This window comes from Plutella xylostella, chromosome 28 (assembly GCF_932276165.1).
Source record: "Plutella xylostella chromosome 28, ilPluXylo3.1, whole genome shotgun sequence".
NCBI classification, from domain to species: Eukaryota; Metazoa; Arthropoda; class Insecta; order Lepidoptera; family Plutellidae; genus Plutella; species Plutella xylostella.
The window spans coordinates 920,350-933,701 of NC_064008.1; the positions used below are offsets into that span (position 1 = coordinate 920,350).

Below are 13,352 nucleotides of genomic sequence, written 5' to 3' on the forward strand. Positions count from 1 at the left end.
GTCCAGTGAAATAAGGCGCATATTCCCTCAAAAATAAATTGGTAGGTAAGTAAATAAAAACGTGTGCGGCTGGAGCGCGATCTAAATTAGATCTTATTGCTTATGGGATGGAGTCATATTTCTTTGATAGCCATTGCGAAGATGGACTTCTGTACCTGGTACTAGTTATTATTCTGTGCTCTTAGACAGCTTCTTGTCGGGCGGGTGCGTGGGCACGAGTCTCCGGAGCTCGGCGAAGGCTCCACTCACGTTCTGCTGGCGCCAGCGCTCGCGGCAGTTGGAGAACAACTTGCGGGGCGCTCGGAGAGGCAGGCCGGGGGGTAGGTCCGACTGGGGACGGGAAATGATTAGTTGAAGATCTTCCATATCGTACTAATATGAAGGACGAGTCGTGTCAACTGCGTGTTTGATTGCAGTTGAAATGCGGTCCGTCTGTCTAGAGCCTAAACGCGAAAGTTTTTGAGTATAGATGTTTGGTACTCTTTCATGGGAAAACGGCTGGGGAAATTTTGTAGAAATTTGGTATGTAGGCAGCTGACACCCTTCTTCTTTTCAACATTCTTATGAAATGAAATATGGGTCTGGATCTTGGGCTGCAAGATCTTCCCTCACCATTCCCACAACTATTGCCTCAATCTCCACAAAACGTCACTACGTTGTCTTTGGACGTCGACACTAGAATGTGGGGAGCGGTCGACATCGACACTAAGAGGGAGGGAATGGTCGACTTCAACACATGGATGGGGGAGAGGCTAATGTTTAAACTAGAAGGCAAGAAGAGGTCGACTTTGACACTAGAACACTTGGCCAGTAAATCCAGCCACAATGGTAGTTCCTCACCTGTGCCCGCATCTGTCTCTCGTCATCACTGTCCTGGAAACTCGGGTCGTCGCTGAGCATCTCGCTGTCCGGCTCCTCTTCCGAACACGAGTCCGGCTCTGACGTCATCGCCACTGCCACTGGGGGGAGAAGAGGGGAATAAAACAGAATGTTATTTTATTCAAAGCATGGAAGTAGACATAAAGCCCTCTTTTGAAATATGCCAGACGGTACTATCCGATACTGTTGGCAACATGAATAAATTGTCTTTGCCGTGTTGGCATAATAGATTTAAAAAGTTAACAATAAAAACACACGACAAGTTGTACCTAGCGGCGCGAGTCTCATTTTTCCCTCTCACTCGAATATAAACCAGCAAATAGCAGCAAATACTGTTTTCTTCATGGTCCATCTGGCCTAAAGTGAGGAAGTGAAAGATCCTGCATAAAAGTTTGTTCAAAACTGCTGCTCCGTGTTAGTCGTAAGGCTACATCAACCACGGCGAGGACAAAATTTTGTCATGGCGGCAAACAAACTCAGGTGGCTCAAGGCGTGAGATTGCATCCAGAACTATCCCGGAGGCTGTGCATCTGGTCTGGGTGTAGTACAATTTCTACACATCGTGTCATCATCAATTCCTGTTTACCTACACATCGTGTCGACAAAATCGTCAATAACCATCGTTTTGGCGGTAAGGTAAACCGGCAAATCCGCGGGAAACCCAAAATCGGACTGCGCATGCGTGAGTTTCTTCAAAAAAAAAAAAACTTTGCATCTCTATAGACGAATTCCGAGTTTCTCGACGTGACATTGGCAGAAGTGTCATTAAAAAAAAAGCAAAGTGAAGTTTTGTTTCAAAGTTTTACCGGCATTATTTCTGTGTTATTTCTGTTTCCATTACTTGATTACTATTGTAAATCTCGACAAATTCGCTAAATAATGGAAGATACCGACCGAAAAAGTGCAATTGCGAGGCGTGCCTATTATAAGGGCGCCATAACAAAACAAAAGGCCAAGCTGCAACAAGAAAATCTCAACTTGGCAAGTGCTGAAATGCTTAAGCTCAAAGAGGCCAAACTGATAAAGATATATGGTGAGTACGAGGAACTCTGTATTCAGCTTGATGAGGACGAGGACGATGCGACTGAGGAGGCATATCTGGAATGCATGGAGAGGGTACGCATTGCAATGAATCGCTTGAATAAGCCTCAGTCGGGAAGTTCGTGTTCCAGTTCCAAAGTGAAGCTCCCAGATGTTAGTTTGCCTATATTCGACGGAAATTACTTAGAATACGGTCCCTTCAAAGAAATGTTTGATGCCATGATAGACAGTGATCCCGACATTCAGGATATTCAGAAACTCTTCTACTTGCGAAGCTATTTGCGTGGAGAGGCTCTCGATCTAATTAAGAATATGCCTGTCGTCGGGTCCAGCTACAAAGAAAGTCTGAATATCCTGGATGACAGATATAACAATAAGTCCAAGATTGTATTTCAACACATTTCACAGTTGTTAGACATTAAGCCTATCTCTAAGCCAAATGTACAATGTTTAAGAACCTTGATAAGTGAGGCAAAGCAGCATGTTGCAGCTCTTAAGAACTTAGGACAACCTGTTGAGCATTGGGATGCTTTCCTAGTTTGCATATTAAGTAGGAAGCTTGATCAATTAAATAGTAGGGCATTTTATCTTGAACAAAGCTCACCTTCTGTTCCTACTTACACTAACTTCATAAAATTTCTTGAAGCACGGGCACTTGCACTGGAGTCCAGCAATGTTCGTGACAATACAGTGAAGGACAGAGAGGTCAACATGAGAGCTGGTTCTACTCTACAAGTGAGTCAAGCCAAAACAACCCACGTAGCTGTCGACGCATCATGCAACTTCTGCGGTAAGTCAGAGCACAAAGTTTTTAACTGCCCTAAGTTCACACTTGCCTCTTATAAGGAACGCATAGCATTTGTAAATTCTAAACAGCTGTGCAAAATTTGCCTAAATAGCCACAAAAACAAATGTAAATATCATTTCAAATGTCAGATTTGCAAGCTAGGTCATAACACACTTATTCACAATAGCGAACAAGTACCTAGCCAACATCAATCGTCAGGACCACAACGTAAGGCCACCAACAACCACTCTGAAGAGACTGTAGCCCTGTTGTCAGGGACAAATAACTGCGGTCAGGTGCTTTTACCTACTGCCAAGGTAGAATTAGTTAGCCGAGGTGGTAGCAAAATAATTGTAAAGGCACTTCTAGATTCAGCGAGCCAATCATCCTTTATTACAAGTAAGTTGGCAAAACAATTAGGCAAACCCTTGGTGCCAAATAAAACTGGTGTGATTGGAATAGCCAACACCAGCAAGACTATAAGTCAAGCTATCACCACTGAGGTGTATTCATGTGCATACCCATATAAAGTTACTGTAAACTGCTTAGTCACTGATGCAATAACAGCCAAGTTGCCGCAGTGTGGGTTCAGTTTAGCTGACTTAAATATACCCAACAATATCAAGCTGGCAGATGACACATGCAATGATCCTAGTGAAATAGATATTTTACTCGGCGCTGATATATTTTTTCAGACCCTGCTGCCGCAGTCTGAAGAGCTCACCCGCCACCACCGCGATGCTGCACAACCGCGCCTAGTTCATACTCAGTTTGGGTACATTCTGGCAGGTAACCTTCCTGAATTTTCACATGGGAATTCTGCTGTTTCTCTATTCTGTAGGGACTGTAAGACTGATCTTAACAGCACAATGAAGCAATTTTGGCAAAGCGAGAGTGTGCCTCAGGAGTTCACAGAACATGAGTCTGAGAAAGTACAGTGCGAGGAGCATTTTCAAAAAACTGTAAAGTTAGAAAACAAGCAATTTGAGGTTTCAATACCATTAAAGGTGCCTATCTATGATATAAATAATTATATAGGTGACTCTCTTAGTCTCGCTTTAAAAAGATTTTTGAATCTCGAGAAAAAACTTCATAATGACCCGTCATTATTCAAAGAATACAAAAGTTTCATAGACGAGTACATTGACTTAGGCCATGCGAGTAGTGTAGACATCAGTCAGTATGACCTAAACAAAGATCCTATATACTTCATTCCACATCACGCCGTATTAAAACCTGACGCAGTAAGCACGAAACTTCGTGTCGTCATGGACGCTGGTATGAAGGGATCCAACAAAATGTCACTGAATGACCTAATGCTAACTGGTCCAGTAATACAAGCTGATATGTTTGACATCTTATTGAGGTTTAGGGTGCATAAATATTTCTTTCTCTGTGACATACGTCGCATGTACAGAAACATCCTGATCACTCCAGAGCAGCGCTCCTTACAAAACATTTTATGGCGGGACAGCCCGCAGGAGCCAATAAGCTGCCTGCAACTACAAACTGTGAGCTATGGGCTCCGCAGTTCATCATTCCTAGCCACACGATGCTTGTATGAGCTAGCAATAAGATACAAAGATGAATTCCCTTTAGGGTCAAAAGCAATTCTTCAATCAAGTTATGTTGATGATATTGTACAAAGTCACAATGATCTCGATACCATCATTAATATAAAGAGGCAGCTAATTGATTTGCTTTCACTTGGAAGTTTTAATCTACACAAGTGGTGTGCTAATAATAGTGCAATTTTAAGTGACATACCCACCGAGAAACAGCAGCATTCCGATGAACTTGAATTTTAGAAGGAGATCAAAACACTAGGGCTAAAGTTCAATGTAAATAACGATTCCTTTCAATTTGCTCCTATGCTTGAGCAGCCTGCTACCACAAAGAGGCAAATATTAAGCTTTATAAGCCAGTTTTTTGACCCGCTTGGTCTGGCTGGTCCTTTATTTGTGCAGGCAAAGGAAATCATGCAGTCGCTTTGGATCTCTAAGGTAGGTTGGGACTCTGCACCCCCACCAGAAATATTAACTAAGTGGCAGGAATTTTATAGTAGTTTAACCAGAATGCAGCCGCTTACAATTAAACGCAATGTGTGCTTAGATAACCAAACAAATGCTGAGCTAGTCGGCTTTTCCGACTCTTCTGCTAAGGCCTATGGCTGTGCTATATACTTGAGAGCAACAGATAAAAATGGTAAGATATCAATGTCACTGATTTGTTCTAAGTCTAGAATAACTCCACTAAACAGTAATCTGTCAATGCCTAGACTTGAGCTAAACGCGGCCCTTTTGTTGGCTAAAACTATGGCTAGGGTGTATGATTCATTAAAAGATGAGTTACAGATTCAAAATGTGTATCTTCATAGTGATTCACAAGTAGTGTTAGCTTGGCTCAAAACTAACCCAATCAAGCTGAATGCTTACGTTGCTAACCGCATTAAGTTAATGCAACAATTAACAAACAATTATCTATGGTCTTATATTAAAACAGACCAAAATCCAGCTGATTGCCTGAGCAGAGGTGTCAGCCCATGCGATTTGATGCAACATCCACTATGGTTTAACGGTCCCAAGTTTATGTTAGATCCTGATTATAAATTTACCGAGTTTAACTATGAGGCGGCTAAGTGTAATTTACCAGAAGTTAAGGTAGTGTCAGGTGAGTTGAACGAAGGTGGTCAGGTCTGTGCAGCATCGCTGAAGGTAAACGATGTTGTAGGGAATATCATTACAAAATATTCTTCTATAAGTAAGGCTCAACGAGTACTTGCCTATGTGCAACGCTTTATAAGCAATCTAAAGAAAACAAGGTCTGAACAAATAAAATGTAACTATTTAACATATTCAGAGTTGAATCAAGCTTTGCTTCTTATAATAAAGCATGAGCAAATGAAATACTTTTCAAGTGACATTAAAAGGTTACAAGAAGGAAAGCAAACTGAGTCATCATTGAAAGGTTTAAATCCATTTTTGGATGCAGACGGCTTGTTAAGAGTCGGTGGTAGGCTGCAACATTCTGCTTTGCCTTATGCCCAAAAACATCAGATTATCTTACCTAATGATTCATATGTAACACAGTTGATAATTAAAAATGAGCATGTAAAATTGTTACACGCTAGTCAAAAGCTTGTATTAAGTAGCCTAAATCAACGATATTGGATTGTGAGCGGTCTGCGTACCGTCAAAAAAGTTTTACACAAATGTCTAACATGTTTTAGATTTAAAGCTACTGTATCTCAACAGCTAATGGGCTCATTGCCAGCAGACCGTGTAAATGCTAGTCGCCCTTTTGAAAAAGTAGGAATGGACTTTGCTGGTCCTATTTTAATAAAACAATCCCGTGTTAGAAGCACAGTAATAACAAAAGGATATATCATTGTATATGTTTGCTTTGCAGTTAAAGCTATACATCTTGAGTTAGTATCTGACTTAACAACTGACACCTTTTTAGCCAGTTTTAAACGATTTATATCCAGGAAAAATATTCCAACAGATGTCTACTGTGATAACGCCAGTACTTATAAGTCAGCTGACAAAAAATTACAGGAATTGTATAATTTACAAAACTCTAATCAACACCAAATACAAGTACAGTCTATGGCTTCTGATATGGGCATTAATTTTCACTTTATACCGAGTTATTCCCCAGTATTCGGAGGCTTGTGGGAAGCGGCTGTCAAGAGCGTAAAATACCTACTTAAAAGGGTATTAACTTCTCATATACTTACCTATGAGCAGCTGTATACCGTGCTTGTACAGATAGAAGCAGTGTTAAATTCGAGGCCATTAACACCAATGTCTTCCGATCCTGATGATCTATCATTCCTCACTCCAGGTCACTTTTTAACAGGTGCCCCCTTTAATTGTATTCCAGAGCAGAATATAACAGATCTACCTGAGAATAGACTAAAGTTTTGGCAAAAATGTACAGCATTGACTCAACAGTTCTGGAGACATTGGTCAAAGCACTATTTAAATAATCTACAAAATAGACCTAAATGGAAACAAAGTTTACCTAATGTTAAAGTAGGAGATTTAGTTATTCTTAAGGAGACTGAAACTCCACCAATGACATGGCCAATGGCCAGAGTTACACAGGTATTTCCTGGTGAAGATGGAAAGGTTAGAGCCTTAGAAGTAGAAAAGGCCAATAAGAAACGCCATAAAACGTCTATTACCAGAATTTGTATCTTACCTGTAGATTTAGACTAAGTTATTTGATTAAAGTAAGCACAATCTTTTGTAAATATTATATTTTATGGTTACACATTACACATCTATCTTGTGAATTTAGATTTAAGTTGTGTACTTATGCCAATTATTTCAGATTTGTTTCAGAAAACTTACCTATGTATAATGTTGGAGTATATATAGGTACTTACTTTAAAGGCATATGTTTCCTAAATAACCAACATAATAAGTTATTTTTTCTACTAGCTATGTTAAGTTGTGTATGCCTACTATTTCAGATAGTTTTTGATAAAACTTATCTAATTATTAATTTATAATGTTAGAATTTTGAATATGTACTTACCTTAATAGCATAAAAAGTTATTTTTGTATACTCTCTATCTATGTAAATAAATTTACATCTTAAGTAAAGGTATAATACTCTACCATACATAACTATAGTTTGAAATAAGTAATTACAAAATGCCAATTTGTTCTATTTAATGTTTTCATTAGCCATTATACTTACATACTTACCTACCTATGTTTTATAAAATTTACAGTCCACTCACTTTGTCGTTGGGAGTATGTTGGCAACATGAATAAATTGTCTTTGCCGTGTTGGCATAATAGATTTAAAAAGTTAACAATAAAAACACACGACAAGTTGTACCTAGCGGCGCGAGTCTCATTTTTCCCTCTCACTCGAATATAAACCAGCAAATAGCAGCAAATACTGTTTTCTTCAGATACTCCTATAAAATAAAATAAAAAATGCTTATTTGAAACTACCCTTAAGTTAAGAAATACAGAGTTACAGAATGGGAATTTAGTAAGTAAACAAAAAATATAATTCCAAGTATCAAAATGTTATAGTTTGACTCAACTTAAACCAGCCCAAACCTACAACCAGCGATATGTAAACAATGTTCGACTTGGGCTTTAAACCTAGATTTATCGATAAATGAAGCGTTGGTACTGATAAAAAATGAATTATTACAATTTGTACAATGTTACATACCCGTCATAGACGCTGCACGAGCGTAAACATCCTCCAAATTCGACAAAATGTGTCCAGCTTCATGTTCCGCTAAACATTGTATATAAACTCGATAAATAACTTCCCTAGCTTGACTACGAATATTTTTCTTCTTCTTCCTAATTGCAAACAGGCGTAAATAGTTGTTTTTATCTAGATTATCCTAATAATTAAATAAGAAAATTGAAAAAACACCGAACCGCAAACTGCCATAAACAATTGTTATGACTTTTATGTTTCTTTTCTAATGGTGCCAGGCTCCTGAAAATTTTAGTTCCTCAAACATTAATTTCATGAATTAATAGTTTCACTGTATGTATATGTACTTACTTATCTACTAGGTAAAAAAGAAGCAATCATTCTTACTGCGCAGTGGGTATATATAGAAAATCAATTAATACTATCTTAATAAATGTCTATCGATAAAAATAACAATTAATTTTTGATAAACTTTACTGTACCACTCTTAGTGTAGTCTTTGAAAATGGAGGTCCTTGTGCTACTGCCATGGCTATTTGTTATTATAACCGCTCAGGTATAATAGTTCTTTTAATATACATAGATAGATAAATATAGAATATTCTCTCAGATGGGACTCTGAGTCTCATAAGAGAACGGAGAGAAATGAGGTTGCAGTCTTCAGTTGATATGGTCGAATACAGACGTCTAAACAGACAGATCGCCAAAGCAAGACGTTGCGATATGAGACGCTACAATTGCAAGCGCATTCAAGACGCAATAGAGCATAACAAGGGCTCCAAAGTCTTTGCTAGAGATCGATCTGTTCGGCAGACTCTGTTGACCCAACTGAAGACCGACACTGGCAACACCGTTTCATCAGTGCCCGAAATTCTGGGAGAAATTGAGAGATTCTACGGACAGTTATACACCACAACACAAAACCCTATTACCAGCGGTGCTCACGACAGCCGAGCGCCACTCACCCGACACTATACCGAAGATATTCCGGACGTCAGTCTAGACGAGATTAGTATAGCTCTCAAACAGCTAAAAAACAACAAAGCTCCGGGAGATGATGGAATAACGACAGAACTTCTGAAAGCCGGCGGTAGACCGATTTTAATAGCACTTCGGAGGCTGTTTAATTCCGTCATACTCGAAGGCACAAGCCCGGAGGCATGGAGCAGAAGTGTAGTGACTTTGTTCTTCAAGAAAGACAACAAAGCCCTATTGAAGAATTATAGACCCATTGCACTTCTGAGCCATGTGTACAAGCTGTTTTCGAGAGTTATTACGAATCGTCTCGAGCAAAGACTCGACGACTTCCAGCCACCCGAACAAGCCGGGTTCCGAAAAGGCTATAGTACCATAGATCACATACACACGCTTCGGCAGGTTATACAGAAGACCGAGGAGTATAATCTACCTTTATGTCTAGCGTTTGTGGACTATGAGAAAGCCTTTGATTCTATTGAGCTCTGGGCGATGCTTCAATCCCTTCAGCGGTGCCATATAGACTATCGCTATATCGAGGTGTTGAGATGTATGTACAATGCTGCCACAATGTCAGTTCGATTACACGAACATAGCACAAAACCGATCCAGTTGCAAAGGGGCGTGAGACAGGGAGATGTTATTTCTCCGAAACTGTTCACCTGTGCACTGGAAGATGTTTTTAAGCTTGTAGAGTGGAAAAGACTGGGCATTAACGTCAATGGCGAATATATCTCTCATCTACGATTTGCTGATGACATAGTTATTATGGCGGAAACGCTGGAGGAGTTGGGCGAAATGCTCACAGACCTCAATGATGCCTCTAAACAAGTTGGGCTGAAAATGAACATGGACAAGACAAAGGTCATGTCGAACGAACATGTTTCATCATCGCCCGTAACTGTAGGAGGTGTCACCATCGAGGTTGTTGATCAGTATCCCTACCTAGGACAAGTGATCCGATTAGGTAAATCCAACTTCGATAAAGAGGTAGCTCGTAGAATCCAACTCGGATGGACAGCGTTCGGGAAATTACGACACATCTTCACTGAAAACATACCTCAGTGTCTGAAAACAAAAGTTTTCAATCAGTGCGTGTTGCCAGTGATGACTTACGGAGCCGAGACGTGGTGCTTCACCAAAGGGCTTATCCACAAGCTCAGAGTTGCTCAGCGTGCTATGGAAAGGGCTATGTTAGGCGTGTCCCTGCGAGATAGGATTCGTAATGAAGAAATCCGCAGGAGAACTAAAGTTACCGACATAGCCAAAAGGATTAGCACGCTGAAATGGCAATGGGCTGGCCACGTAGCCCGCAGAGCCGACGACCGCTGGAGTAGAAAGGTTCTGGAGTGGAGACCCCGTGTCGGCAAACGGCGTGTCGGTCGCCCCCCAACCCGTTGGTCTGATGATCTGCGGAAGGTAGCGGGAAGCCGCTGGATGCAGATGGCGGGTGACCGTTTGGGGTGGCGATCGTTAGGAGAGGCCTATGTCCAACAGTGGACTACAGAAGGCTGAGAGAGAGAGAGAGAGAGAGAATATTCTTTATTTGTACACAATATAATATATAATATAAGTAATACTAGGTTTTTTAGTGGGAATTTGAGGATACAAAGTAGCCATAGTTTATTAAAACAGATACCTACCAGAATTTTAAATTATAGTATAAGTAGTTCAAATTGATCTTTTCAGGATACATTATACAGCGTGGATCAACTATTACAAAGAGGAATCAGCAGTGGCGACGGAGTTTCTACATATGCAGTGGATGGCGATGACGGCGCGATCCAATCCAACGAGGGCCTGAATGCGAACCTTGAGGAACAACAGCAAAAAAAACTGCAAAACCTTGGAACTATGTTTTTACGGGTAACACTATCATTTGCCATCCTTACATAATAATTTCCCCACATATTTATTTTTTATTGATATGCTCAATTTCTCTAAACTGTAATACCCGAAAGGGTAGTCAGGAGTGACTCGCAAGCGCACACGGTTTTCGCTATTACCTACATTCATTTTTACTCACAGAAGGGCTAGTACGGGCGCACTTAAGACGTGACAAGAGTTTTGCATCGCGCTCACTCATATCGCGCAGCCTCAAGAGCGAGCGCTACGGAGAACTCTTGTCACGTCTTAATAGCGCCCTGTGCTACAGGGCCAGGATAGGTCGCGAGCTTTTTGAGAATGATTTATTAAATTATAATAAGTACCTATTATATTTATATCGTATTGTAGTATGGTAATATATATTGTTCTTAGTTATAAAAACCAAAAATGTTTTCAGATGGCACAAGCAGCAGGATTACGGGAAAATAAAATAAAACGCCCCCCTTATCCCCCCACGAATCCGGTGAGTTATCTAAAAATCAAAATTACATTTTCACTTTGTAAGAAAATCATATTATGTAATATCCGTAGCTCCTTTGAAGGCTGTAGCAAAAGTCAGAAGAACAACCAAATTTCCGTGAACATCAAAAAACGCTTATATTTCTATACTATTCAAAACTGTTCCTGGGTCACCCCTTTCTCCTTACACCGCTTTTGCAACAACCTGCCTACGAATACTGCAAAATAGCTAGAGTATTGCCATTGTACTTCTTACTTGAGTATTTCTTTATTTCCGTGGCATAACTGATACCACTAGGCACCGTAGCGTCCGTAGTCGAGCTGGCTTCAGTGATCGTAACTGATAACTGAGTTGAAGCAACAACTCGGCTGTCCAATTTCAAAACACAGTAACAGCCAAGAGACAAAATGTTCAGGAGAGCCAAAAAACGTTTTTGTCCCTTCATTTCAATGCCCTGGTAAAACTATGATACATACATATCTAAACGAATGTAAGCTTAAAAGAACCGGCAGAACCTAGGCTTTACATACAATACTATTTCATTTAAATATGACTAATATTGTTGCTGTAATGCACAAAAGAAAACACTAACTAGGTTTTAAATGGTTTTCTCACCCTAAAACCGCCCTCACTGACCATTTTATAACCTAGTAAGAGCCATTATTGTGTAATTTAAGACAAGTAAAGTATATTGAAATTGCAATAATAACGTAATAATTTATATGTTTTTTTTTATTTTTTTATATGTTTTGGATCCTTCACATAATATAAATCAAATTTTGCAGCACTTTTACACGACCGCACTAAGTAATAGCTGAAATACCGGCATATTTTTAAGTTTTATCTAAATGAACCAAATCGCCATATTAAGAAGGCATGTCTGACACGAACATTATTTATGGCTGCCTTAAATTAGACAATATTTCCTAAATTTTGAGCTAAAATTAGTTTACAATGTTTGAGTTTTTTTTGGTTTATGCAAAATAGGGCTAGCAGAAAGGTTCTGACGAGAAAGGTCTCTATGGCTTTTATAAAGAAGACAAAATTTCTTTATGTTCTACTTTTAATTCACCTCTCTAGGTCTCATTGGTTCAAAGATACAGGTTCTGGAATATCTGATATTTTTTCGAAAAAAAGTGTAATAATGTATGCCATTTGTGACTTACTAAAATGAACGGGCAAAAATTGACCTTTGCTGACCATTTCAAAACCTAGTAAGCGCCATTGACAATTTTAAAACCTATAAAAGTCATTTTCACTTACTGTGTTTTAAAATGGTTGGTGGCTCTTACTGTGTTTTAAAATGGCATTTTTGATTTCGCAGGGTGGAGTTACTAGGTTTTTAGAAAATTTATTTTCGTTTCTAAGCCGTTTTTCGATATTCTGACAATGCAGGAATGTGCGGAATCGCCTAAAATAATGTATAAATCAAAGACCCGTTTTTTTTAAAAGTTGGCGCTTACTGTGTTTTGAAATTGGACAGCCGAACTGGCACGGTCAGCCATAGATGGGTGACTGATTTCAAGTGGTTCTTTTCTGGACGCTTCCGTGCTTCGGACGGCACGTTAAGCCGTGGGTCCCGGTTGCTGCTTTGGCAGCAGTCGTTAAACCTAGTCAGAGGCCTTCGGGCGGCTTGAAAACATCTGACAGTCGGGTTCCCCACTTACTTGACAACTCTCAGCACAAGCTTGCTTGTGTTGGGGTCCTCCAACCGATGAACTGATACCACTTGAACTGTTCCAGCATGGCGGTCCAGTGCAGATGTACACGGTGTCCGGGGGACCGCTGCTGCCGGGACAACTCATCGTGTCCGACTTCGACACTAGAAGGGGGGAAGAGGTCGACGTCGACACTAGAAGCGGGGGAGAGGTCGACTTTGATCCTAGAAGGACGATAATAGATGCTTCTGATCCGACTGAAAAGCCTAAACGCAGGCCCTATATGAAGTTAAAATTGCAAGGATACGTTTACAGAATGTAAGGAGAAGATTAGTCAATAAAAATGCGATAATTCAAAACTCCTATATAAGTTAAAATTTCCTCAAAGTAACATTAAAACTCCAAACCCCAATTTGTGTTAAGTATTTTAATTTTTAATAATATTGTTAACAATCTATAGCTACGT

At 39.8% G+C, this 13,352-nt stretch overlaps 3 protein-coding genes across 5 annotated transcripts; 2 read left to right on the forward strand and 1 right to left on the reverse strand.

Annotated features, from left to right (window-relative positions):
• Window positions 1–168: 168 nt before the first annotated feature.
• On the reverse strand, window positions 169–1,009 carry LOC125490816 (protein lyl-1-like). Its single transcript, XM_048631152.1, has 2 exons — window positions 841–1,009; window positions 169–330 (listed from the first exon to the last, which is right to left on the reverse strand). The coding sequence occupies exons 1-2, from the start codon at window positions 946–948 to the stop codon at window positions 169–171; spliced, it is 270 nt and encodes an 89-aa protein (XP_048487109.1). The 5' UTR covers window positions 949–1,009.
• Window positions 1,010–1,049: 40 nt separating this feature from the next.
• Window positions 1,050–5,829, forward strand: LOC119694538. Of its 3 annotated transcripts, XM_048631423.1 has the most exons (3): window positions 1,050–1,912; window positions 2,567–2,710; window positions 3,403–3,746. In XM_048631423.1, exons 1-3 carry the CDS (start codon window positions 1,759–1,761, stop codon window positions 3,420–3,422), a joined length of 318 nt encoding a protein of 105 aa, XP_048487380.1. In that variant the 5' UTR covers window positions 1,050–1,758; the 3' UTR covers window positions 3,423–3,746. The 3 variants fall into 3 exon arrangements, with proteins under 3 accessions (XP_048487380.1, XP_048487378.1, XP_048487379.1); XM_048631421.1 differs by having other exon boundaries at window positions 2,567–5,829; XM_048631422.1 differs by having other exon boundaries at window positions 1,050–2,710; window positions 3,403–3,542.
• Window positions 5,830–8,317: 2,488 nt separating this feature from the next.
• On the forward strand, window positions 8,318–13,317 carry LOC125490922. Its single transcript, XM_048631431.1, has 4 exons — window positions 8,318–8,462; window positions 10,571–10,747; window positions 11,166–11,231; window positions 12,972–13,317. Exons 1-4 carry the CDS (start codon window positions 8,412–8,414, stop codon window positions 13,206–13,208), a joined length of 531 nt encoding a protein of 176 aa, XP_048487388.1. The 5' UTR covers window positions 8,318–8,411; the 3' UTR covers window positions 13,209–13,317.
• Window positions 13,318–13,352: the final 35 nt, after the last annotated feature.

Bases quoted from the DNA above. Each gene is read 5' to 3' on its own strand.
- LOC125490816 (XM_048631152.1), bottom strand. From the start codon at position 948: ATGACGTCAGAGCCGGACTCGTGTTCGGAAGAGGAGCCGGACAGCGAG. The intron at 331-840 runs GTGAGGAACTAC...TCCCGTCCCCAG, and splicing joins AGAGACAGATGCGGGCACAG to TCGGACCTACCCCCCGGCCT.
- LOC119694538 (XM_048631421.1), top strand. From the start codon at position 1,759: ATGGAAGATACCGACCGAAAAAGTGCAATTGCGAGGCGTGCCTATTAT. The intron at 1,913-2,566 runs GTGAGTACGAGG...AATTTCTTGAAG, and splicing joins CAAACTGATAAAGATATATG to CACGGGCACTTGCACTGGAG.
- LOC125490922 (XM_048631431.1), top strand. From the start codon at position 8,412: ATGGAGGTCCTTGTGCTACTGCCATGGCTATTTGTTATTATAACCGCT. The intron at 8,463-10,570 runs GTATAATAGTTC...TGATCTTTTCAG, and splicing joins TTGTTATTATAACCGCTCAG to GATACATTATACAGCGTGGA. The intron at 10,748-11,165 runs GTAACACTATCA...AAATGTTTTCAG, and splicing joins TTGGAACTATGTTTTTACGG to ATGGCACAAGCAGCAGGATT.